We start from the raw sequence: 26,352 nt of genomic DNA, 5'->3' as shown, positions 1-26,352 counted from the left end.
ATCCATCCATCCATCTAATCTATATCTATCTCGCTATCATCTCTAGTACCTATCATCTATCTATTCATTCACCCTCCACCTGTGGCCCTACTCCCGAGTCGACCCTTGTTCCTTAGCTCTTCCCTTCGTCTGGCCACTCTGCGCACGCGCACACTGGGAACAGGCTCCAGCTGTTCTTCGGCCCCACTGATGTCTGACTCTGAAGGCAATAGCAATAGCAATAGCAATAGCAGTTACTTATATACCGCTTTATAAGCTTTCAGCCCTCTCTAAGCGGTTTACAGAGTCAGCATATCGCCCCCAACAACAATCCGGGTCCTCATTTTACCCACCTCGGAAGGATGGAAGGCTGAGTCAACCCTGAGCCGGTGAGATTTGAACAGCCGAACTGCAGAACTAGCAGTCAGCTGAAGTAGCCTGCAGTGCTGCATTTAACCACTGCGCCACCTCGGCTCTCTGTCGGCAGCTGACAACTGTCATACATCCCTGGTCCCTTCTCTGCCTCCGACACAGAGCCCTCATCTGACCCTTCCCCAGACTCCAGGACTGGCCCATCTTCCTCCCCAACCTCCTCACTGTCCGAACCTCTGCTACCAGCTGGCCACTGGATGCTGGCGGGCCACAACACTGTCTGTCTGTCTGTCTGTCTGTCTCTACATGATCTACAGTATCCCTCCCTCCCTCCCTCTATCATTAGCTCCCTGTTCCCTCCTAGCTTCGCCCGGAGGGCCATTCGTGTCCTCCTCCTACTCACATTTCACAGCATTGAGCACTCGGCTCTCCAGCGGTTTCCGGCTGGGGTCACTGGTGGAAGAGCGAATTCCAGTTCCACAGCTGTTGGCCAAAGTGTTCCTGTTTCCAGAAGGAGCAGAGGGGAAAAAGAAAACCTCAGGAAAATATGCCTCCTTACAGCTAGACCTCAATTTACAACGTAGCCTCGTTGGTTGGGGAATTCTGGGAGCAGCAGGTCCACCTCTCGGACCTCAGAACAAAGCCTCCAACAAGCCATTATCTCCCACCGCTGGGCAAGAGAGCCGGGAAGCTTCAGGCAGATCCTAATCGACCCTAACCCAGTTTAAACTTGGACCCAATGCAGTCCTGTCTTAGCCATGAAAGTCAGATAAGTGATTCTGGGCCCAACCACCAGGAGACGGGGAGTTCTAGTCCTGCCTAAGGAGTGAAAGCCAGTTGGGTGACTTTGGGCCAATCACCAGGAGATGGGGAGTTCTAGTCCTGCCTAAGGAGTGAAAGCCAGTTGGGTGACTTTGGGCCAACCACCAGGAGACGGGGAGTTCTAGTCCTGCCTAAGGAGTGAAAGCCAGTTGGGTGACTCTGGGCCAATCACCAGGAGATGGGGAGTTCTAGTCCTGCCTAAGGAGTGAAAGCCAGTTGGGTGACTTTGGGCCAACCACCAGGAGACGGGGAGTTCCAGTCCTGCCTAAGGAGTGAAAGCCAGTTGGGTGACTTTGGGCCAATCACCAGGAGACGGGGAGTTCTAGTCCTGCCTAAGGAGTGAAAGCCAGTTGGGTGACTTTGGGCCAATCACCAGGAGATGGGGAGTTCTAGTCCTGCCTAAGGAGTGAAAGCCAGTTGGGTGACTTTGGGCCAACCACCAGGAGACGGGGAGTTCTAGTCCTGCCTAAGGAGTGAAAGCCAGTTGGGTGACTCTGGGCCAATCACCAGGAGATGGGGAGTTCTAGTCCTGCCTAAGGAGTGAAAGCCAGTTGGGTGACTCTGGGCCAATCACCAGGAGATGGGGAGTTCCAGTCCTGCCTAAGGAGTGAAAGCCAGTTGGGTGACTTTGGGCCAATCACCAGGAGATGGGGAGTTCTAGTCCTGCCTAAGGAGTGAAAGCCAGTTGGGTGACTTTGGGCCAACCACCAGGAGACGGGGAGTTCTAGTCCTGCCTAAGGAGTGAAAGCCAGTTGGGTGACTCTGGGCCAATCACCAGGAGATGGGGAGTTCTAGTCCTGCCTAAGGAGTGAAAGCCAGTTGGGTGACTCTGGGCCAATCACCAGGAGATGGGGAGTTCTAGTCCTGCCTAAGGAGTGAAAGCCAGTTGGGTGACTCTGGGCCAATCACCAGGAGATGGGGAGTTCTAGTCCTGCCTAAGGAGTGAAAGCCAGTTGGGTGACTCTGGGCCAATCACCAGGAGATGGGGAGTTCTAGTCCTGCCTAAGGAGTGAAAGCCAGTTGGGTGACTTTGGGCCAATCACCAGGAGATGGGGAGTTCTAGTCCTGCCTAAGGAGTGAAAGCCAGTTGGGTGACTCTGGGCCAATCACCAGGAGATGGGGAGTTCTAGTCCTGCCTAAGGAGTGAAAGCCAGTTGGGTGACTTTGGGCCAATCACCAGGAGATGGGGAGTTCTAGTCCTGCCTAAGGAGTGAAAGCCAGTTGGGTGACTCTGGGCCAATCACCAGGAGATGGGGAGTTCTAGTCCTGCCTAAGGAGTGAAAGCCAGTTGGGTGACTTTGGGCCAATCACCAGGAGATGGGGAGTTCTAGTCCTGCCTAAGGAGTGAAAGCCAGTTGGGTGACTCTGGGCCAATCACCAGGAGATGGGGAGTTCTAGTCCTGCCTAAGGAGTGAAAGCCAGTTGGGTGACTTTGGGCCAATCACCAGGAGATGGGGAGTTCTAGTCCTGCCTAAGGAGTGAAAGCCAGTTGGGTGACTCTGGGCCAATCACCAGGAGATGGGGAGTTCTAGTCCTGCCTAAGGAGTGAAAGCCAGTTGGGTGACTTTGGGCCAACCACCAGGAGACGGGGAGTTCTAGTCCTGCCTAAGGAGTGAAAGCCAGTTGGGTGACTTTGGGCCAATCACCAGGAGATGGGGAGTTCTAGTCCTGCCTAAGGAGTGAAAGCCAGTTGGGTGACTCTGGGCCAATCACCAGGAGATGGGGAGTTCTAGTCCTGCCTAAGGAGTGAAAGCCAGTTGGGTGACTCTGGGCCAATCACCAGGAGACGGGGAGTTCTAGTCCTGCCTAAGGAGTGAAAGCCAGTTGGGTGACTTTGGGCCAACCACCAGGAGACGGGGAGTTCTAGTCCTGCCTAAGGAGTGAAAGCCAGTTGGGTGACTTTGGGCCAATCACCAGGAGATGGGGAGTTCTAGTCCTGCCTAAGGAGTGAAAGCCAGCTGGGTGACTCTGGGCCAATCACCAGGAGATGGGGAGTTCTAGTCCTGCCTAAGGAGTGAAAGCCAGTTGGGTGACTTTGGGCCAACCACCAGGAGACGGGGAGTTCTAGTCCTGCCTAAGGAGTGAAAGCCAGTTGGGTGACTCTGGGCCAATCACCAGGAGATGGGGAGTTCTAGTCCTGCCTAAGGAGTGAAAGCCAGTTGGGTGACTCTGGGCCAATCACCAGGAGATGGGGAGTTCTAGTCCTGCCTAAGGAGTGAAAGCCAGTTGGGTGACTCTGGGCCAATCACCAGGAGATGGGGAGTTCTAGTCCTGCCTAAGGAGTGAAAGCCAGTTGGGTGACTTTGGGCCAATCACCAGGAGATGGGGAGTTCTAGTCCTGCCTAAGGAGTGAAAGCCAGTTGGGTGACTCTGGGCCAATCACCAGGAGATGGGGAGTTCTAGTCCTGCCTAAGGAGTGAAAGCCAGTTGGGTGACTTTGGGCCAATCACCAGGAGATGGGGAGTTCTAGTCCTGCCTAAGGAGTGAAAGCCAGTTGGGTGACTCTGGGCCAATCACCAGGAGATGGGGAGTTCTAGTCCTGCCTAAGGAGTGAAAGCCAGTTGGGTGACTCTGGGCCAATCACCAGGAGATGGGGAGTTCTAGTCCTGCCTAAGGAGTGAAAGCCAGTTGGGTGACTTTGGGCCAATCACCAGGAGATGGGGAGTTCTAGTCCTGCCTAAGGAGTGAAAGCCAGTTGGGTGACTCTGGGCCAATCACCAGGAGATGGGGAGTTCTAGTCCTGCCTAAGGAGTGAAAGCCAGTTGGGTGACTTTGGGCCAATCACCAGGAGATGGGGAGTTCTAGTCCTGCCTAAGGAGTGAAAGCCAGTTGGGTGACTCTGGGCCAATCACCAGGAGATGGGGAGTTCTAGTCCTGCCTAAGGAGTGAAAGCCAGTTGGGTGACTTTGGGCCAATCACCAGGAGATGGGGAGTTCTAGTCCTGCCTAAGGAGTGAAAGCCAGTTGGGTGACTCTGGGCCAATCACCAGGAGATGGGGAGTTCTAGTCCTGCCTAAGGAGTGAAAGCCAGTTGGGTGACTCTGGGCCAATCACCAGGAGATGGGGAGTTCTAGTCCTGCCTAAGGAGTGAAAGCCAGTTGGGTGACTTTGGGCCAACCACCAGGAGACGGGGAGTTCTAGTCCTGCCTAAGGAGTGAAAGCCAGTTGGGTGACTTTGGGCCAATCACCAGGAGATGGGGAGTTCTAGTCCTGCCTAAGGAGTGAAAGCCAGCTGGGTGACTCTGGGCCAATCACCAGGAGATGGGGAGTTCTAGTCCTGCCTAAGGAGTGAAAGCCAGTTGGGTGACTCTGGGCCAATCACCAGGAGATGGGGAGTTCTAGTCCTGCCTAAGGAGTGAAAGCCAGTTGGGTGACTTTGGGCCAACCACCAGGAGACGGGGAGTTCTAGTCCTGCCTAAGGAGTGAAAGCCAGTTGGGTGACTTTGGGCCAATCACCAGGAGATGGGGAGTTCTAGTCCTGCCTAAGGAGTGAAAGCCAGCTGGGTGACTCTGGGCCAATCACCAGGAGATGGGGAGTTCTAGTCCTGCCTAAGGAGTGAAAGCCAGTTGGGTGACTCTGGGCCAATCACCAGGAGATGGGGAGTTCTAGTCCTGCCTAAGGAGTGAAAGCCAGTTGGGTGACTTTGGGCCAATCACCAGGAGATGGGGAGTTCTAGTCCTGCCTAAGGAGTGAAAGCCAGTTGGGTGACTCTGGGCCAATCACCAGGAGATGGGGAGTTCTAGTCCTGCCTAAGGAGTGAAAGCCAGTTGGGTGACTCTGGGCCAATCACCAGGAGATGGGGAGTTCTAGTCCTGCCTAAGGAGTGAAAGCCAGTTGGGTGACTTTGGGCCAATCACCAGGAGATGGGGAGTTCTAAGGGGTAAAAGCCGGTTGGGCAATTTTGGGCCAATCACCAGGAGACGGGGAGTTCTAGTCCTCTAGGCATGAAAGCTGGTTGGGTGATTTTGGGCCAATCACCAGGAGACGGGGAGTTCTAGTCCTGCCTAAGGAGTGAAAGCCAGCTGGGTGACTTGGGCCAGTCCCTCCCTCTCTCTCTCTCTCTCAGCCCAGCCCACCTCACAGGGTTGTTATGGGGGAAAATAGGAGGAGGAGGAGGAAGGCGTGTTGAAATGTGTTCACTGCCTTGAGCTATGATGCTGGGATAAAATAGGAATACCTAGAAATAAACAATTAAAAACATTCCTGGTTTTTCCAAGTGTTTCTTCTGTGCTCTGCTCTGATTCCCACAAAGGCTCTGAACTTCCTTTTCCGGACTGGTAGGAAAGCATTTTTTTTTTAACCCGGTCAAAAGGCGAAGAAGAGGAGGGCAGGGGGGGGGGGGGGGGCGGCCATCCTACCTGTCGAAGAAGGTGGCCAGGAGGCGTCGCAGGAGGACTTTGTGTTTCACACCTGCACAGAGGTGACAATTCATGAGCTGTCCTCGGGTGATGTAAACCCCAGAACCTGGAGTGGGGGAAAGAAGAAGAGGAGGAGGAGGAGGAGGAGGAAGGGAGAGAGGCTGAGCACCGTGAAGGAATTCAATTAGAGGCTTTTTTAAAGGGGGAAAAATCAATAATTCCCAGCAGAGCAATTACACCGTTTGATAGTAGGACTGAGGGAAGCTCCTTCTTCCCAGCCCCTGAAGATGAAACATCGGCCTCCAAAGGCCACGCACGGAATTTAAAAGCAGAGAAAAGAAGGGTTTGGGGTTCGAATCCGAATCTTTCACTTTATTTATTATTTTATGAATGAGATTTTTAGTGGCCCCTGAAATTACAACAGTGGGGGGAAAATTTGACACTGTCAATCATCACACTGTCACTGCTGCGGGCTCCCCGATTCAAATCCAGATGCTTGGCAACTGTTGTGTAGTTACAACAGTTGTAGAACCCCCCCCACCCCCCCCCCAGGACGGACGGACACACACACACCGCTGGCCTCCGACAAGGCAAGTCAATGGGGGAAGCTCGATTCATTTAACAGCCGTGTGATTCACGTAACAAGTTCAGTGATTTGCTTAGCGGCGGTGGCAAAGGATGAGTTACGCCACAGCCGCCTTGCTTAGAAACAGAACTTTTACTCCCCCCATTATGGTCGTAAATTGAGGGTTACCTGTAGGTGAATACAGGTAGTCAACCTCACTTCTGTTTAGCAAAGTTAGGGTTAACACCAGGACTCAGTTAGTGGGGAGACATTCCAAATCTACTCTGAGCACCTGCCTGACTGTGCGATTTAATAATAATAATAATAAAATAAAACTACCCGATTATGGAGGAAGCATGTAACGGTGATACCCAAGGTCATCGGGGCAATTGGTACCCTGTCCAAGAATTTTACAAAACACATCAAGAATTTGCAGCTTCTTCCAATAACACCAGCGGAACTGCAAAAAACTACGCTACTCGGAACATCGTATATTTTGAAAAGGTTCTTGGTTGATACCCAGGACGCTGGCATGCTTAATGAATAAAAGAAATAATAATAATAAGTTGGTATCTAAGACGTTGGCAGCAATCTGCAGCAACCATCAGCACCGGCCAATGGTATTTGTGGTAGTGGATCTGGGTACTTGAGAGACCGCCTCCTGCCGATTACCTCCTCGAGACCGATTAGATCTCATAGATTAGGCCTCCTCCGAGTGCCATCTGCCAGCCAGTGCCGGCTGGGCACTACGCGGAGGAGAGCCTTTTCAGTGGCAGCTCCGACCCTCTGGAACGATCTCCCCATGGAGATTCGTACCCTCACCACCCTTCAGACCTTCCGCGCAGCCCTCAAGATCTGGCTATCCCGCCAGGCCTGGGGGTAAAGACTTGATCTGCCCCCACCTGAATGTTGAATGAATGTTGTTTATTTTTAATTATGTGTTATGTTATATGTTACTGTTTGTATCCCCTCCCTATAAGTTGTTAGCCGCCCTGAGTCCCCTCAGGGAAAAGGGCGGCCTATAAATAAACTTATATCCATATCCATATCCATTGTGACGCATTTTTGAATGTTCATTTGTCTTGAGTTTCATGTTTATGAATAAAAGAGATGATAATAATAGTAACGATAATAAACTTGACGTAAAAGCCATTACTTCCCTCCAGTCGATTCCTACAACTAAGATTGGACTGCAACACCGAGATTGTACGCTCGCTTGTAATTTCCCGGATTTCCCACCCGTTGTGAGTTTGAGGCTTTTATCTGCCGTTACTGAGGATGATGATGATGATGATGTCCTTTTAATGCTTACGGGGATCCTGGCATAAAGGGGGGGGCCTCGTTTTGCGCCCAGGCGTGGGCCCTGCTCATAAATACCTGCAACCAATTCAAGTTTTTCTCCAGGATCGCCTTCCGAGTAGAGCTTCGGGTGGCAGCGGTAACCAATCTGGCTGATCAGGCTGGCCGGAAGAGCTACCAGATCGCGCCGGATGAGGACGCAGGAGCGGCTCTCCACGGGGATTTGCTCCGTCTTCTCTGGAGGCCCTTGGAAAGGAGGAAGAGGAGGAGTCACACTCAGGAAACGGGAGTTCGATTCACACTCAGGAATGAAGAAAGTGGGACTAGAACTCCCCGTCTCCTGGTGACTAACCTGACGTCACCCAGCCAGCTTTCGTGCCTAAGGCAGGACTAGAACTCCCCGTCTCCTGGTGATTGGCCCAGTCACCCAGCCGGCTTTCATGGAGAAGGTGGGACTAGAACTCCCCATCTCCTGGTGATTGGCCCAGTCACCCAGCCAGCTTTCATGAAGAAGGTGGGACTAGAACTCCCCATCTCCTGGTGACTAACCTGAAGTCACCCAGCCGGCTTTTGCGCCTAAGGCAGGACTAGAACTCCCCATCTCCTGATGATTGTCCCAAAATCACCCAGCCAGCTTTCATGAACAAGTTGGGACTAGAACTCCCCATCTGCAGTACTGCAGGCCACTTCAGCTGACTGCAGTTCTGCAGTTTGGCGGTTCAAATCTCACCGGCTCAGGGTTGACTCAGCCTTCCATCCTTCCGAGGTGGGTGAAATGAGGACCCAGACTGTGGGGGGGGCGATATGCTGACTCTGTAAACCGCTTAGAGAGGGCTGAAAGCCCTATGAAGCGGTATACGTCTAATAAATAAAATAAAATAATAAAGTCACCCAGCCGGCTTTTCTGCCTAAAGCAGGACTAGAACTCACCACCTCTGGCTTTCTAGCCTGGTGCCTTAAGCACTAAACCAGACTGGATCTGTGATTATTGGGCAGCGTTGTTTCCCCACCGAAGGGGCTTCTCGTGGGAACGACCAACTTGGGAAGGAGAGGAGACTTTTTTTGCCTTCAGCTTCTCCCTCCTAAAATAGCCCAAGACCCTCATCAGTTGGGAAGACAAACCCAGAGACCCCAATCAGACCCGGCTCCTTCCTGCAGCTAGGAAATTCCACGAGTGGGTATCTATTTCTGGAGCCCCTTTCCCTCATTATCATATATCTATATCTAAGCTCTAGAAGACATTTTTCTGAGGCTTCCTTACAGAGCGTGGACTGTCCCAGGAGCCACGGCGGAAGGTCTCAACCGAACGTCTCACTACCGGCGGGTTGCAAGAAGAACGAAAAGAGGGAGAAACTCCGTGCAGGGGATCCTCGACTTACAACCATTCGTTTAGCGACCAAAGTCACAATGGCACTGAAAAAACTGACCTAGGACCGATTCTGGTTGTAACTCGAGGACTCCCCGCAATCACAAGAGGCTGAGCTGAATCCAAAGGCATTTCACTCTAGGAAGACTCAGCTGCCATGACTGTTTATAAACTATATTGGGGTTGAGGAATCTGTACCTCACTCTTAAAAGGGGGAAGGAGGAGGAGGGGGGGGAGGAAAGAAAAGGAGGAGGAGAAGGAAGGAAGGAGGAAGAGGAAGAGAAGAAGAAGAAAAGAAAAGAAAAGGAGGAGAAGAAGAAGAAGAAGAAGGAAAGAAAAGGAGGAGGAGAAGAAAGAAGGATGAGGAAGAGGAGGAGGAGAAGAAAAGAAAGAAAGAAAAGAAGGAGAAGGAAAGAAAGAAAAGGAAAAGAAGAAAAGAAAGAAAGAAAATGAGAAGGAGGAGGAGAAGAAGAAGAAGGAGAAGAAGAAGAAGAAGAAGAAAAGAAAAGGAGGAGAAGAAAGAAGGAGGAGGAGGAGAAGAAAAGAAAGAAAGAAAAGGAGAAGGAAAGAAAGAAAAGGAGAAGAAAAGAAAGAAAGAAAATGAGAAGGAGGAGGAGAAGAAGAAGGAGGAGGAGGAGGAAAGAAAAGGAGGAGGAGAAGAAAGGAGGAAGAAGAGGAGAAGAATAAAAGAAAGAAAGAAAAGAAGGAAAGAAAGAAAAGGAGAAGGAGAAGAAGAAGAAAGGAGGAAGAAAAGAAGAAAGAAAAAGAGAAGGAGAGGAGGAGGAGGAGGAGGAGAAGAAGAAGAAGAAGGAGAAGAAGAAGAAGAAGAAGAAGAAGAGAAAGAAAAGGAGGAGGAGGAGGAAAAGAAGGAAGGAGGAGGAGGAGGAAAGAAAAAATGAGGAGGAGGAGAAGAACCACCACCACCGAGATTGGACAATGATCATCAAAAACTCCAAATCCATCTCCCCCCAACAGGCAGACCCCCCCCCCCCAAGAAGAAGGGGTCCACCTGTTCTCCAAAGCAAGAAGCAACGGATGGAAACTAACCAAGGAGAGAAGCAAGCTAGAACTGAGGAGGGATTTCCTGACAATTATCACAACCAACCAGTGGAACAGAAGTTGCCTCCAGAGGTTGTGGAATCTCCATCACTGGAGGTTTCCAAGCAGACCAGACAACCATTGAAATGGTACACTGTCTCCTGCCTGACCAGGGGGCTGGACTAGGAGACCTCCAAGGTCCCTCCAGACTCTGTTATTCTGTTAGTAACAAGGGGGAAGGGAAAGAGGAGAGGGTTACCTGCGTAGCCCCCCGTGGACTTGATGTACATCTGCCCGTATTGCTCTTCCGCCATGGTGTCGTAGGCTTCGTCATCTTCCTCATCCTCTTCGTTGTGATAGGACGTGGGGCTGTCCGTGGTTGGGATGCTACTGGCCCCGGGACTCGTCCGCTCCCCCTGGGCGTACGGCGCCTGCGGGATGCTGGAGATGAGCGGGCCGAGGCTGGGCACCCCGTAGTAGGAGACGCGGGACAGCTTCACCGCCGTGGTGCTGGAGGAGCCTCCCGCCGCCGCGTCGCGCAGGCCCCCCTCCAAGGCCCGCTTGGCCGGCAGCGGCGCCTGCTGCTCCAGGTTCTCGTGCTTGACCCGGGTGAGGAGCGGGATGGGCAGCGAAGGGGACATGACGTAAGGCATGGAGGGCATCTGCACGGGGTTGCAGGGGCTCTGGGGCTCCGAGCCGCCAGCCTCTTCGGTCATGGCCGTTTGAGAGTCACAGTGCGGGGAGCTGACTTTGAACATCAAATCCGTCCCTTTCTCCACAATGTGCTGGATCTGCAGGAAGCCCGCCGTGTACATCACCACCAGCTGCTCGCTGGCCGCCATGGTCAGCTTCCCCGTGTAGCAAAAGGAGAGGATCTGCTGGAAGCACGTGGCCGGCACCGAGCTGGGCAGCTCGAAGGCGCTTTTGCTGTTCCCGCTAAAGAGGTCCCGGAAGTAGAGGCTGCTGGCGGCCAGCACCGCCCGGTGGGCCTTGAAGGCCTGGCCCTTGACCACGATGGAGACATCGCAGTAGAGGCCCAGCAGCCGCTGCTCGTTCAGGGAGCCCAGCACGGTGTTCCCGAAATTGGGGATCTCGATGTGCAGCATCTGGGACATTTCTCGGCCCGTCCTTACGCATTCAGCACGGCGACAGCATCCAACAGAAAGTGCATCTTCTGGGGGGCGGGGGAGAAGAGGGAGGGAAGGAGGGAAACGCTTGGTTGAATTGAACGCAGGCAATCCTCCGCTTGCAACAGTGAAAAAAGTGACTTAGGGCCGTTTTCCACCCTTAGGACGATCTCCACGATCAGGTGATCAACATCCAGATAGCAACAGCCCTTAGACTTGTATAGCGCTTCACAGCCCTCTCTAAGCGGTTGTCGGAGCCGGCTTCTTGCCCTCAATTGATCTTTGACCAACCTCGGGAAGGATGGAAGGTCAAGTCAGCCTCGATCCGGTCAGGATCGAACTCCTGGCAGTGGGCGGACTTTCAGGTCTTTTAAGAAGGTCTAGAATGGCGTAGAGCAGTGTTTCTCGACCTTGGCAACTTGAAGATGTCTGGACTTCAACTCCCAGAATTCCCCAGCCAGCGAATGCTGGCTGGGGAATTCTGGGAGTTGAAGTCCGGACATCTTCAAGTTGCCAAGGTCGAGAAACACTGGCATAGAGTCTCCCTGCTTCAGCGGGAGTTGGACTAGAAGACCTCTACTGTCCCTACCAACTCTGTTGTTCTGTTAAGAGTAGCCTCGGAGGGTCAACCCGGGACCCCATCAGTTCTTGTGATCTTGAACCTTTGGCCAAAACTTTTCTCCTCCAAGGTGGAGCCTCTTCCGCACTGGACCTTGGAGCCCAAGGCATGGGGGATGGACAGGAGAGGGACGGAGGGGCCTTCTGGGGTACCTGTCCGGCTCTCTGCTTGGCATCCCACGACGGAGGTGTTTTAAGGATGTGACGAGGGACGCTTCCCGCCCGAATGCAGCAAAAAGCAGATGCAGAGGGAGGACGCGGGGACCTTCAGCTACTCTGAGAACTTGACTTTGGAAGGTGGCTTTCGGTCCTTCCTTCCCCCCCACTAGCGGGTGCTTCTAATGGGATTACACAGGAGCTGCCACAATTCCCCCCACCCCACCCTCCCACCATCTAAACCCCAAGCCCAGCCACCTATAGACCCCCCCCCCCCCCAAAATCACCTTTCAACTCTGGGGGCGTCGTCCCGGCCAGGAAAGAGGCGCTTTTCCCAAGGGGAGGGCTGGAATTAAGACCCAGGGAAAAAGAAAGGAGCTTTTTAAACAGATAGCTGCATCCCTGGGAGTGGGGGGGGGGACGCAGCCTGGCATCTACACACACACACACACACACACACACAGCCGTTCTGGGCAGCCAGCCCTGGGGGGCCAGCCGATGCGATGCGCAGCCCCCGTGCAGCAAACTTCTTCTCTGCCTCAGATCTCGCCTGCCTGCTTTCCCCGCGGACGGACGGATGGACGGACGGACGTACCTTTCCACGGGGATGAAAACAGGAGCTCAGCTCTTCCCGGGGAAAGTCTCCTAAACCGAGGGGACGGGGACGAAGGAGGAGGGACAGAAACGGCATCCGAGCATCCCTTCCTCCTTCGCCGGGACGATGATGAGAAGCTCCTGGGGTTGTTGGTGGTGGTGGGGGTTTCCTTTTTTCCCCAGCTGAGTCCGATTTCTCTTTAACGGCAGCAGGAGAAGGAAGATCCAGGGCTGGCCGGTCGCTGGCGGGCAGCTGGAGCCGGTGGTTGAGCGGTTCAGCCGGTTGTCTGCAATGAATAGCAGCCTTTGATAAGGTCCCCGGTGCAAATGCCAATTCCGAAGCAGGGGGAAAGGGGGAAGGGGGGGGGGGAAAGACAGAGAGAGAGAAAGAAAGAAAGGAAGAAATGGGATGGGGGGGAGGAAATCAATGCCAGGGAAGTCTTGGTTCAAGATTGACTTTTGATGAGTCACTGCAGCCTGAACAAAGATGGCAGATATACTGCACCCTGCTGATGGAGTGCTCAGGCTATGCCCCACCAGAGCACCGCTGCCAAAGAGTGCTGGTTCCTTCCTTTCTTTTGGCTTCCTTTCCCCCCCCCCCTTCCACCTTTTCACTTTTTTTGGGAGAGTGGTGGTGGTGGTGGGGGAGAGGAAGGAGGGGAATTTGTGGTGCGGGTTTTGCATGTGAATTGCCTCCTCTCTGCCCTCCTGCACTGCTGTGCCTGGCTCCCCCTCCGTCCCCCGTCCCCCCCCCCTGCCACTCTCTAGGACACTCGGAGTGTCAGAACCTCCCAAGTCTTTCAAGCAATCTGCAGTGCTGATGCAGCTTTTGGGTTAACCCCCTCCTGGATGGAGAGGAGCCGAGCGGAACTCAGCGGCTCCCTTTGGGCTAATGGGACGAGACACACAGGAGGGATTTTGTCTCCGCTGGGGAAGCACAGAGGTGTACATGCAAAGCAGCAGTGAAGAGAAGGAGAAGGAGAAGAGGAGGAGGAGAAGTAAGGAGGAGGAGGAGGAGAAGAGAAGAGAAGAAGAGGAGGAGGAGGAGGAGAAGAGGAGGAAGAGGAAAGCAGGAAGAGAAGGAGGAGGAGGAGAAGAAGTAAAGGAGGAGAAGGAGAAGAGGAGGAGGAGAAGAAGGAGAAGTAAAGGAGGAGAAGAAGGAGAAGGGGGAGGAAGAGAAGAAGAGGAGGAGAAGGTAGAGGAGGAAGAGGAAAGCAGGAAGAGAAGGAGGAGGAGGAGAAGAAGTAAAGGAGGAGAAGAAGAAGAGGAGGAGAAGGAGGAGAAGTAAAGGAGGAGGAGAAGGAGGAGGAAGAGAAGAAGAGGAGGAGGAGGAGAAGAGAAGAGGAAAGCAGGAAGAGGAGGAGGAGAAGAAGAAGTAAAGGAGGAGAAGGAGAAGAGGAGGAGAAGAAGAAGTAAAGGAGGAGAAGAAGGAGGAGGAGGAGGAAGAGAAGAGGAGGAGGAGGAGGAGAAAAGGAGGAGGAAGAGGAGGAAGAGGAAAGCAGGAAGAGAAGGAGGAGAAGAGGAGAAGAAGAAGAAGGAGAAGGAGAAGTAAAGGAGGAGAAGAAGGAGAAGGAGGAGAAGAAGAAAAGGAGGAAGAGGAGGAAGATGAAAGCAGGAAGAGAAGGAGGAGGAGGAGAAGAAGAAGTAAAGAGGAGAAGGAGGAGGAAGAGGAAGAGGAAGAGGAGGAGGAGGAAGAAGAGGAAGAGGAGGAAGGGAAGGAGAAGGAGGAGAAAGATCTGCGAGAAATACCATTTGCCTGCAAACAAGAATTGTGGGAGCTCAAATCACAGAAAGACGAAGAAGTTAGAAACTCTGGGACTTTAGAATTAAAGCACCGGCCACATAACACCCTGGACTTTATAAGGGTCGATGAGAGAGAGAGAAAGTTCTGGATAGAGGAGACTCGGCCGTTCCCGGAGACAGCAGAAGAGAAGAGAGAGAAGTGGAGAAGTTGACAAAATACAAAGGCTTTCACTTATAGAAACGGAACGACGGTGGCACAAGGAAGCCAGGGCAGGAGAAGTAGCCACAGGCGCCTTGGGTGCCACTGCAAAACATCTGGAGCGCCACTTGAACGCTGTCGTGGGCATTGACACAAAATCCCCATCGGTCAATTGCAAAAAGGCGGCCTTGCTGGAAACAGCTTACATCCCGTGACGAGACCCCTGAGATCCTATCAAACACCGACAGCTGCCTGTCCCGGGCGCTTGGGAAGGACTCGATAAGCAGCCAGATGTCCAGTCTGAACATCTGGCGGACGGGGCGACCAATTGCAATACCAATAAAAGGGAAAGTAAGGCAGGGAAGGAGGAGGATATGTAGCAGTACTACAACAACCATATTACATGGGTTAATATACATAGGGGAACTGGGAGAAGTCAGGGAGGCTGGGAGCATCATCGGCCTCTCCATCTTTGCCAGAAACCCGCTCCCCCCAATCCTAGCCGAAGCCTCCTCCCAGCTAAAATTGGGGGTTCAAAGGCGATCGGAGGAGTGGAACCAGGCTGAAGGGTCAGAATAACAGCAGAGCAGAATACAGCCAGTCCTCGGCTTATGGCCACAATTCAGCCTAACATTCCTGCTGCTAAGGGAGACATCTGTTGACTTTGGTGCCATTTTACGACCTGCCTCGCCACAAGCGGTTAAGCGAATCGCCGCAGTCGTTAAGATGGTCACACGGTTGTTAAGTGAATCGGGTTCCCCTCCCCCCCGTTGACTTTGCTTGTTGGGAGGTCACGGAAGGGGGACATTCGCAACCGTCGTAAATATGAGTCACTGTCCAAGCGTCTGAATTTTGATCCCGTGACTACAGAGACGCCGCAGCCGTCGTAAGTGTGAAAACCAGGGCTGTTTTGAACGGTCGCTCAATGAACAGGTCGCAAGTCGAGGACTACCTGTAAGAAGAGTTGCAAGGGAACCAGTGTGAGAAACACCGCTTTGGGGTAACATAATAACGAGTGGCAAAGTTTTCTCCGGCGTGGAAAGTCAGGAAAATGATCTTCAGAGAAAGAGGGCGAGAAGTCCAGAGGAAGAGACGTTTGGAAGACACTCGGACGTCCCTCCGTGATTCGCGGAAGGATAATAAGAGGGAGGAAATTCCACTACAGTCGGACCGTCAGGATTTGGGGATGGCCAACCATCTCCATTCAAACAATATTGGGGGGGGGTGGAACATACAAAGCGCATCCCATAATAGAATAGAGTAGAGTAGAGTGGAGTAGAGAAGAGAAGAGTAGAACAGAGAAGAGAGAAGAGAAGAGAGAAGAGAAGAGAGAAGAGAAGAAAGAAGAGAAGAGAAGAGAGAAGAGAAGAGAAGAGAGAAGGGAATAAAATAGAAGAGAAGAGGAGAGGAGAGAAGAGAAGAGAGAAGGGAATAGAATAGAGAAGAGAAGAGAGAAGAGAAGAGTAGAGAGAAGGGAAAAGAAGAGAAGAAGAGGAGAAGAGAAGAGAGAAGGGAATAGAATAGAGAAGAGAGAAGAGAAGAGTAGAGAGAAGAGAAGAGAAGAGAGAAGAGAGAAGAGAAGAGAGAAGAGAATAGAGAAGAGAAGAGAGAAGGGAATAGAAGAGAGAAGAGAAGAGAGAAGAGAAGAGAAGAGTAGAGAAGAGTAGAACAAAGAAGAGAAGAGAAGAGAAGAGAAGAGAGAAGGGAAAAGAAGAGAAGAGAGAAGAGGAGAGGAGAGAGGTGAAAAGAGAAGAGTAGAGTAGAACAGAAAAGAGAACAGAGAAGAGAAGAGGAGAAGAGGAGAGAAGAGAGAGTAAAGTAGAGTAGAGTAGAAAAGAGAAGAGAACAGAGAAGAGAATAGAACAGAATATAATTCTTGTGATTGGACAGACAAGGAATTTGTCTTTGGGGCAGATGCTCCCAGGGGACATGAAAAGACAAGATACATTCATCAAGAGTCATAAGGCTAAACACTTAATGATACTCACAGGGTACAAATAAGCAATCAGGAAACCATCCCTATCAACAGAAATCGTAAGGACAGAAGGAAGAAAGTTAAGAGTCCTGAAGTCATAAGTGGGAGGAGATGGGCGATAGGGACGATGAGAAGACTAATAGTAATAAGCCACCTGGCTAAATTCAGGCCGCCAAGACTGGCAAAGATGCTGGCAGAATCGGACCGGATTAGATGAAAAATGGTCGGCCAACAAGGAACAGGCCGCCTCCTGCACTCACACCTCAGCTAAAATTGCTCTCCAACACCTAGGAAGCATTTTACAAATCTGGGTATCCGGTACAGGTCGTCCTTGACTTACAACCATTTAGTGAGTGCTCAAAGTTACAACAGCGCCGAGAAAGGGGACTGATAACCACTGTCCACACTTACGACCGTTTCAGCATCCCCCGTTTTTTACTACTATTATTATAACATTTTCCGTTTTCTTTTTTGCTAAAGTGGCCTAAAATCTATTTCTGGGCACCATCCTCACCGCTCACCCACTTCTAACTTTTGGAAGTTGTGACGGCGAAGTTTTGCTCGGCGTTCGAAAGTCCAGGCCGCCCCCCACCCCATTCCTTGCAGGGGGAACTACAACTCCCAAGAGGCCGCAGGTGGCCGGTTCTGAGAGTTTGCAGACACAGAACCAGGCTGCCCCGTTCGGGAAGGGAACTTTTTCGGAATCCCAGAGGGAGGGAGGAGAGCTTATTTTCGTGTTTCTTCGCTTTGGAAACTTTTCTCCAGCAGCTGCATCCCTCTCGGCTCTTAACTTGGGCCGTGGGATCGGCGTGCCCGCCAGGGGGCACCTGTGTCCCAACGCCATCTTTCTCCAAGACAGTCCTCTCTCTTTCTTCAGCCACCCGCCCCGGACGGCTGCAGAAATGTGCTCCTTGGCACAATGCAAACTCTTCAGCCAGCCTTGTTTTGAGTGAAGGGGAGACTCCTTCCGTAAATGAATTCTCTCTCTCTCTCTCTCTCTCTCTCTCTCTCTCTCTCTCTCTCTGGCGCCAAAACTTTGGCCGTCCCACGAGAAAAAAGCCCCCTGCCCCGGGGGGGGGGGGGACACACACAGACGCAATGCAATTCTGCAGCCTGCTGTGAAATGCTGCAGTTTTAACAGCTTCTGTGCCTACGCTTGGTCTTCACCAATAAAATAAAAGGAGGTTTATTTGAGAAGTGGGGCCGATTGGGACCCAGAGTCATAAGGGGGACAGGTGCTGTGATCCCCCCCTCCCACTCACTCCCCCACTCCAAGTGTTGAGAGGTTGAGGAAACCTTCTCAAACTTGAAACCTGCCCCAGATGTCTGGACATCGACTCCCAAGATTTTCGGACGTGACAACATGATCGCTAAAAATTGAACGCTGCCTCCAGAGATACGGACGCCGGCATTTCTCAGCTGGCATGGCCCTTGCTGGGAATTCTGGGCACTGATGACTCCACCTCTGGAGACTTAGAAGGAGGAGGGAGAGTTGAGGAGGGCTTGGTCCACCTTCTCCAACCTGGCGCCCCCCCCAGGCGGGGTGGCATTTCAACCATCACGCCCCTCAGCCGGCAGGGATGGGATTCCATGATGCCACCTTATTTGGCTTACCTTGTATTAATTGTCTACCTAAGCTGAAGGCCAGAGGAAGGTGCCTCTCTAACACCCGAATTCAAGGATCAGGGGAAAGAGAAAAGGACGGCGCAGACTGAGAAAGAACGGAATCACGTCACGGCATAAGGAGAAGCCCGTAAAAATAAAGATAAAAAGACTCCAGGGATGGGGAAATCGGCGCGAGGAGAGGCAGAGGACCATCACTGGACAGCCATGTTCTGGGCGCCTCCCGCGGGATCCCTCCTCGACAAATTATTCACTCTCCAAAGGGGGAACAACCGGCCCTTAAGGGGGAAATCTACTGGCTTTCTTTCAAGGCAAACTCCGCTCTCTAGATTCCCCGAATCAAGTTGGAGGGGGTGGGCAGCATCCGAGAAGACCCCCTTCCCACCTTTTGTCCTGCCCTCCTCAAAAGTGGAGCCGAATAACTCAAGCGAGAGATCCCACCTGCTCCGAATTTCTTCCCAAGCACAGGGAAGACCCCCCCCGCTCTCCTCCAAATTCCCGCAAGGGGACCCCTCCCCATTTCTCCAGTCCTGCAGACCACCCCCTCCCAATTTCAAGGCACGCCCCCCCACCCCCACCCCCGCCGAAGGGGAAAGGCAGCTGGACCGACACACTCACAAAGCCCTGGGAGAGAGCGAGAGAGGAGAGAGATTCCTCCTGGCTTCGGCTGCGTGGTGCTTGGGATGGAGGGCGGCCTGAGGCTCCTGGGCTTCTTCCCCCTCCCTCCCTCCCTCCCTCCCTTCAGCCACTTACTCTGTGAGTCAGCAGAAAGAGGAATGAGAAAGCCCGAGGAACGCATGGGGGGGGGGTTGAAATAAGAGAGAGGGAAGGAAAAGCCACATGAAAGGGCCCAGTGGGGAAGATGCACACGCCAGCCGGCGCTGCCGTGTGTGTGTGTGTGTGTGTGTGTGTGTGTGTCCGTCCGTCCGTCCGTCCGTTCAACCACCAGAGGACAGATCCCTGCAGAAATCCTGTCCCCCCCCCCTTCCACTGGCCCCGGAACCCATTCTGGAAAGCAGAATTAGAATTAAAAAGTTGGGAGGGACCTTGGAGGTCTTCTAGTCCAACCCCCAGTGCCCAAGGAAAAGATGCGGTATAATATAACCGGGTGGTGGTGTCTCCAATCTTGGCCATTTGAAGACTTGTGGCTCTCAACTTCCAGAATTTGGGGGTTGAAATCTTAAAACCGGAAGTTTTGGAAACCACAATGGGTCCTCCCAGTTTTTGCCTTGGGAAACCTTGGCAAGAGGTGACTTCAACGGAAGGGGCCCCTGGCCCTTTGCTCGAACCCCACGAGCCCATGGATGTTCCCCCCACCCCGCACCCCACCCCACGCCTCCGCTTTAGCCAAAACCTGCCACCACCCTTCCGCGTGTCCCGACATCGCTCCCGCCACCGCAGACGGAATTAACCAGATGTTCCTAACGATTTCTTTCGAGCGACGGAAGAGACATCCAACCATCGAGATCGCTCAAAGGCTGCCCAGATGTTCAGTCTCTTTGACTCTCGTCCGCTGCCTTCCAGATGTTCCGAGAGACAGCATTCTCTGAGCTCTGCAACCTCCAGATGTTGGGGAGTATAAGGCCTCCATTTCTAACCAATATATCTCCAGCTCTAGATAAGATGTCTTAAGGACTGCAATTCCCAGAATCCCTCTGGCTAGCTGGGCAACATCTGGAGGGCACCAGGCTGGGAAAACCCTTCCAGAACACAGATCCTCTCAATATGGTAGACCACCATATTGTCGTTTCGAGCCGCCCCTTTGCCTAGAATTGCCCTATTCTTCCTTGAGCGCTTTCGATGTGTCATTGTGGGTTTCAGATCCTTAATTTTGTAAAATTTCTTCAGCAATGTTTGTGCTGTGGTTTCTGAGACGGACAATCGGACGAGGGAAAGACCAAGTTTGTTGGCAAGAGGAGCCCCCAGCTACTGAGCTTCTGTTGTCAGTTGATGGGATTTTATGATTTTACCCAGAATTGGTAACTCTGGAAGTACAAATAGAATAACTGAGTTGGAAGGGACCTTGGAGGTCTTCTAGTCCAACCCCCTGCCTAGGCAGAAAACCCTACACTACTTCAGACAAATGGATATCCAACATCCAACATAAGAGCCGAGGTGGCGCAGTGGTTAAATGCAGCACTGCAGGCTACTTCAGCTGACTGCAGTTCAGCAGTTCGGCTGTTCAAATCCCACTAGGCTCAAGGTTGACTCAGCCTTCCATCCTTCTGAGGTGGGTAAAATGAGGACCCAGATTGTTGTTGGGAGTAATATGCTGACTCTGTAAACCGCTTAGAGAGGGCTGAAAGCCCTATGAAGCAGTATATAAGTCTAACTATTGCTATCTTCTTAAAAACTTCCAGTGTTGGATCATTCACAAATTCTGGAGGCAAGTTTTTCCACCGGTTAATTGTTCTCACTGTCAGGAAATTCCTCCTCAGTTCTAAGTTGCTTCTCTCCTTGATTAGTTTCCATCAGTTGCTTCTTGTCCTACCCTCTGGTGCTTTGGAGAATAGCTTGACTCCCTCTTCTTTGGGGCAGCCCCTGAGATATTGGAAGACTGCTATCATGTCTCCCCTGGTCCTTCTTTTCATTAAACTAGACATACCCAGTTCCTGCAACCGTTCTTCATATGTGTTAGTCTCTTGACTTCCCAGATAAAGGAAGAGTTCTCATCTCTGTGGTGGGATCACACAACCAATGATTAGAAGGGAAAGTTCCCCAGGAATCATGCAAGGGTTGAAGTTTAAATGTTCTCCATCCCATCAAGTCAAACAAAGTAAAATATGTTTAAAATACAACCAAAATAAAGACTTAAAAAAAAAAAGAACAAAGAAAGTGCTTGGTGTGCAGTGTTTCTCAACCTTGGCAACTTGAAGATGTCTGGATTTCAACTCCCAGAATTCCCCAGCCAGCGAATGCTGGCTGGGGAATTCTGGGAGTTGAAATCCAGACATCTTCAAGTTGCCAAGGTTGAGAAACACTGTGTTAAAGTATCATACAAGGCTCCCTTCTGTCATGAGATTTCACTTGATGGCCTTGAAGGCCACATCCAGAGAGGAGGTGAACTGAAAACGCAGCAAAATCACAAATAAAAAGGGAACCAGCCAGGCTATTGACTTAGGTATATTATCTTTATATAAAACTCTCTCCTGCCCGCCTAATGCAGATATATCTCCCAGGGAATTACATAAGCTAATAAAATGCATTTAGGGCAGAGCAGAAATCTCGTTACGAAGACATTTTAAGGAGGGGGGGGGGTGACACAAGCGCCAACCGTTTCTTGGCATGGCTTGCTGCAAATTTCTCCCCCCCACCCCCCCACCCCCCCACCGCCGGGCACCCAAGCAGCATCTTCTCTCAACTCTGCCCCCACCCTGGAAATTTGGAGCATTGCAGCAATCATAAAAGTCCTTTACAACGCCCGTTGCGGTGCTCCCCACGTTGATCGAAATGATTGGCACTGTCCCAGGGTTGTGTGACTTTCCCAGCCGCTTCCCAACATGCAGAGTTCAAGGGAGGGGGGGGGATTGTGTATTCTCTTAACAACTCCGTGATTCACTTAACAACCGTGGCAAAAAGGACTGTAATCTCCCTCTAACTTAACAACCCCATTGCTTAGCAAGGGAAATTCTGCTCCCCGTTGCGAACGTACGCCAAGAGCCGAGGTGGCGCAGTGGTTAGGGTGCAGCACTGCAGGCCACTTCAGCTGACTGCTATCTGCAGTTCAGCGGTTCAAATCTCACCGGCTCAAAGGTTGACTCAGCCTTCCATCCTTCCGAGGTGGGTAAAATGAGGACCCAGACTGTGGGGGCGATATGCTGACTCTGTAAACCGCTTAGAGAGGGCTGAAAGCCCTATGAAGCGGTATATAAGTCTAACTGCTATTGCTATTGCTATTTTCTTAGTGGAGGCAAAAGAGAAGATTGCCGCTCGCCTGTCCGTTACTCACCTCGTTGGAAAGCCCAACAGGTGGGGGAAAAAAAATTAATAAAATAAAAATTGCAATGCGCAAACAAGTATTTCCGAAACAGCCAAGGGGGCTGAGCCCACTGTTTGCTTAAAGACAGAGAAGATATCATAATTCATTCATCTTTTAATATTCATAGCCGGGTGGATTTGCATATTGTGCCATAAATAGTCGAAGCCGAGGTGAAATACGAGGTGCCCCACTTGCATTCCTAATTCTGCCTAAAATCCAACGTTCTTTATCTCTTAGATGGGCGTCGTGATTTATGCCCCTTGTCTCGCGACGGCGGGATTCTTCCTCCTCCCTCCCTCCTGAGGCTTCCTCACCTGCGCAGGAAATGAATCCACACTGGGGGGGGGGAGCTCCCTTCCTGGAACTCCATCCTTCTTCAGGATTTAATTTGGGAAATTACAGGGATCTGCGCGAATCCCACCAAAAGCTGTGCTCCGTTAAACAACAGGCAGTCCTCGACCTAAGACCAAACTTGCTAACTCAGGCATATTTTAGGTGAACTTATCCTCATTTTAGCAATAGCAATAGCAGTTAGACTTATATACCGCTTCATAGGGCTTTCAGCCCTCTCTAAGCGGTTTACAGAGTCAGCATATTGCCCCCAACAACAATCTGGGTCCTCATTTCACCCACCTCGGAAGGATGGAAGGCTGAGTCAACCTTGAGCCGGTGAGATTTGAACAGCCGAACTGCAGAACTGCAGTCAGCTGAAGTAGCCTGCAGTGCTGCATTTAACCACTGCGTCACCTCGGCTCTGATTATGACCTTCCTGGCCAGCGTTGTTAAACGAATCCCTGCAGTGGTTAGTTCACCTGGTTGTTAAGTGAATCTGCCTTCCCCTTTGCAAAAGGGCATCACGTGATCCCCCACCCCAGGACACCACCACCGTCATAAATACGAGTCGGTTGTCAAGAATTTTGACCCCATGACGGTTGGGGATTCCGCCATGTTTTCAAGTGTGAAAAATGGTCCTTGAGTCACTTTTTTTCTGGTGCCGTCGCAACTTCAAACGGTCACTAAATGAACTGCTGTAAGTCGGGAGGCAATCTGGAGATCCAAGAAGAATATTACAGAAAGAAATATTTTGTCCAATCGGTGTTGGCGGAAAGGAAAACAGAGGAATTTGGACCATAGGAAATGTCACCGTGGGACCCATGGTGCGCTATTTGCTAAGGCTAGGTAGTCCTTGACTTAGTAACCGTTTCGAAGTTATGACGTGGCTGAAAAAAGGAACTTACAATTGGGTCTTCGCACTCACAACCACTGCAGTATCAGGTGATTGCAAGTTGGGAGCATGAGACCTGGAGTGTTTTGCAACTTTCCCAGCCGACGGACACAGTCCGTGGAGGTTCGCTTAGCAAACGCAGCAAAATAAATAAATAAATAAATAAAGGTCGTAATTGCAGGTGACTCTTGATGCTCTTCTGTTGCGAGCTGCATCCTTTTGCTGTGAGGGCCCCAGTGCAACTTATATCCGATTTTTGACAAAGCCAACGGACGGAGGAATCAGAAGAGAAAGATTTCCCTCCGGCGAGCAGAGCATCCTGCCTTCCTTCACTGGCTGGAGGGGAAAGGAATTCCCGCGGGGCCAATGAACCTCACCAGCATCCAGGGACAAAGGAAAGGAAGTCGTTGTCCCCCCTCCCTCCCTGCCCCCTGGCTGGTTTCGGCTTTGTTCAGAAGGATGCACTTGCCGGCAAGGGAAATGCCGATTGTGTTGCAAGAATCCTTCGGGGCGGCCCTGCAGGAGCTCTTGAACCACAAAAGTCACATTTCTCCAAAGCTCTTTTGCAAGAGACATGAAGGGGGTCTTGTGGGGTTAAAGTGGTGTTCCTCAAGTTTGCAACTCCATGATAGCAATAGCAATAGCAGTTAGACTTATATACCGCTTCATAGGGCTTTCAGCCCTCTCTAAGCAGTTTACAGAGTCAGCATATTGCCCCCAACAATCCGGGTCCTCATTTCACCCACCTCGGAAGGATGGAAGGCTGAGTCAACCCTGAGCCGGTGAGATTTGAACAGCCGAACTGCAGAACTGCTGTCAGCTGAAGTAGCCTGCAGTGCTGCATTTAACCACTGTGCCACCTCGGCTTTGCTATGATGGGAGGACTTCAACTCCCAGAGTTCCCCCACGGTCGGCGGCTGGGGAATCCTGGGAGTTGAAGTCCACCTGCCTTAAAGATGCCAAGCCGGAGAAATACAGGTAGTTCTCCACTTAACGACTAAATCCACCGTTCCAACCGCACTGGAAAAACATGCCTTACGACCATTTTTCACACTTTATGACCGCTGCAACATCCCCACGGTCCACGGTGAATAAAATTCAGACATTTGACCAGTGACTCATATTTATGACGGTTGCGGGGTCCCGCGAGCTTCTGAGAAGCAAATTTAATAGGGAAGTCGGATTCGCTCAACAACCGCCTGACTAAATGAACAACTGCAGTGATTCACTTAACAACTGTGTCTAGAAAGGTCGTAAAACGGGGCAAAGATCACTTAAATGTCTCACTCAGCAACATAAATTTTGGGATCAATTGTGGACGTATGTCGAGGAACAACATGGAATAGCTTTCCTCCGGAACATGGGAATGCTGGAGGTTTTTAAGAAGAGACTGGAAAATCATTTATCTGATATGGTCTAGGATTTCCTGGGGTTGGACTAGAAGACCTCCAAGGTCCTAACTCTTTGTTATTCTATATTCTGCATGAATAAATCATCCAAGATGTACGGATAAGTTTTAGAGAGGATTAACCTTCAAAGAGTCTGCTTAAAACGGTACTTTTCCCCTTCTCTTAAAACGAGAGGTTGTTCTTTTCTCTCTGTTGCTTTTGACGATCAAATAATTGGTACTCAAACCGTTTCCCTTCCATTTTTTTTTTTTAAGTTTAGGGTGGGAAAGGCCTAACAAGGCTCCAGACATCTTGGAGGCATCGGACAAATCACTGCCAAGGCAGAATTTATTTATTCATGGATTTAACATATTAAATATTAATTTATACCCTGACTTTTATCTCTCTCTCCCTTTTGCCTAATTCACTGTGGGCAACAGAGTCAATGACTGCTTACTTCTGGAAAACCCTTCTGAGAAATAGCTTGTTTTTGTTTTTTTTTAAAAAAAGAGAGTTTCCCCCTTTTTGGCTTTCAATGGGAAGATCTTTTTCTTGAAATTGACTTTTGATTTTTTATGAACTGGCTGCCTTGATATCGAATTATCTGCTTCCTGCTTCAAGCACTCATGAGATTGTTGCTGCCTTCAAGACAGAGAGGGATAATGTGAGGATGCTGGACGAAAATCGCTCTTTTTGAATTGTCGTTCTTGCCCCGGCCTTCACGGGCAACTTATCCTGAGTTAACTCCCAGCCAATTTTGTTCCTTCTTGCTATGGTTGATCTGCTCTTCCAAATCCTTTCTCAAGGTTAACCTTCATGAACGTCCATGTTCCCTTCGGGTTGGGGGCAGGTGCCTTGGGAAGGCAAAATCTTGGATGATTCCATGTTTCCTCCAAGTTTTGGGCTGGTTGTTCAAGGCAAAATCTTGGATGATTCTGCGTTGCTTCCAAGCTCGTAAATAAACGTCGCAAATATGAGTCAGCTGCTAAGCCGCTGAGTCTTGATCACATGAGCAAAGGGATACGGCAACGGTCATTAAGTGTGAAAAGCGGTCATAAGCCACTTTTTTCAGTGCTGCTGTAACTTCTGAATGGCCACTGTGTCAGCCTCCGCTTTGCTGCTGCTTCGGCTGCCATTGAAACGGGGAGGGGGGTTATGGTATTTGGGAGGGGAATCATTGTTGTGCTGGAGGAAGATTCTAGATTCTGAACTGACCACCTTACTGCGCATGTGGAGGGGGAGTGTTTCCCGCCAAGGCCAACGGTCCAGTGTTCCATCCTGGTGATGCTTTTCGAAGTTATCTCACACCTGACATTTGGGAGAATTATGATTGGACTGTTCACGGGGATGCCAAGGGGAGGGGAATGAATTATACAATATATTATTCGCTTTCGCGCCTAATTAACCAGACTCAGCTTAGCTTTGCAACTGTTCATTTATAATTAGTAAAAGTACACTTGATTTCAACAAATGGAGTCCAGTGGTTTTCTTTCCTGATTACTGAATGAAGACATGCTGACACACTGAATGAACAGCCGTAAGTCGAGAACTTCCTGTAAAGTTGCAACCTACAGCCGTGCGAGTGTTACGAAGGCACCGAGGTGGCATAAGAAAGCGTTCGAAAATAAGGGTGTAAGGTTAAGCTGAGGCTGCCCACATCTGCAACATCTGGAGAATGGCCTTGGCCTTGGCCAACTGCCCACGGTGGTCCTCGTTTCTGGGGCAAGTCCTCGCCAACCCAACCTCCGCTCTTCAGCTGGAGGAGAGATTCTCCCTTTTAAGGAGGGTGGTGTTTTATGCTGGTATTTTTTTTTTTTTTTAAAAAAATCTGATATTATTCTTGGTGGCAACAGCTGCTTATATAACGTAGCCGATGGTGAGATGCTTGTTAAGAGTGTTTCAGTTAAAAAGTCTATTTCTGGAGGC

General features: G+C 51.0%; 1 protein-coding gene across 2 annotated transcripts in view; it reads right to left on the bottom strand.

Moving 5' to 3' along the window:
• Positions 1 to 26,352, bottom strand: part of NACC2 (NACC family member 2) — a 50,084-nt gene that overhangs the window by 3,816 nt on the left and 19,916 nt on the right. The window contains exons 3-8 of one of the 2 annotated variants that reach the window (XM_032233468.1): positions 12,296 to 12,581; positions 11,988 to 12,046; positions 10,059 to 10,973; positions 7,474 to 7,641; positions 5,532 to 5,637; positions 755 to 852 (exon numbers count right to left, since the gene is read on the bottom strand). In XM_032233468.1, coding sequence (XP_032089359.1) covers positions 755 to 852; positions 5,532 to 5,637; positions 7,474 to 7,641; positions 10,059 to 10,914 — 1,228 coding nt within the window. In that variant the 5' untranslated portion in view covers positions 10,915 to 10,973; positions 11,988 to 12,046; positions 12,296 to 12,581. The remainder of the gene's footprint in view (positions 1 to 754; positions 853 to 5,531; positions 5,638 to 7,473; positions 7,642 to 10,058; positions 10,974 to 11,987; positions 12,047 to 12,295; positions 12,582 to 26,352) is intronic. The other variant, XM_032233467.1, reaches the window with a different exon arrangement.

Source organism: Thamnophis elegans, chromosome 16, assembly GCF_009769535.1.
Source record: "Thamnophis elegans isolate rThaEle1 chromosome 16, rThaEle1.pri, whole genome shotgun sequence".
Taxonomy (NCBI): domain Eukaryota; kingdom Metazoa; phylum Chordata; class Lepidosauria; order Squamata; family Colubridae; genus Thamnophis; species Thamnophis elegans.
The sequence above is the reverse complement of the archived record's forward strand: the minus strand, read 5'-3'. Positions and strand labels throughout refer to the sequence as shown.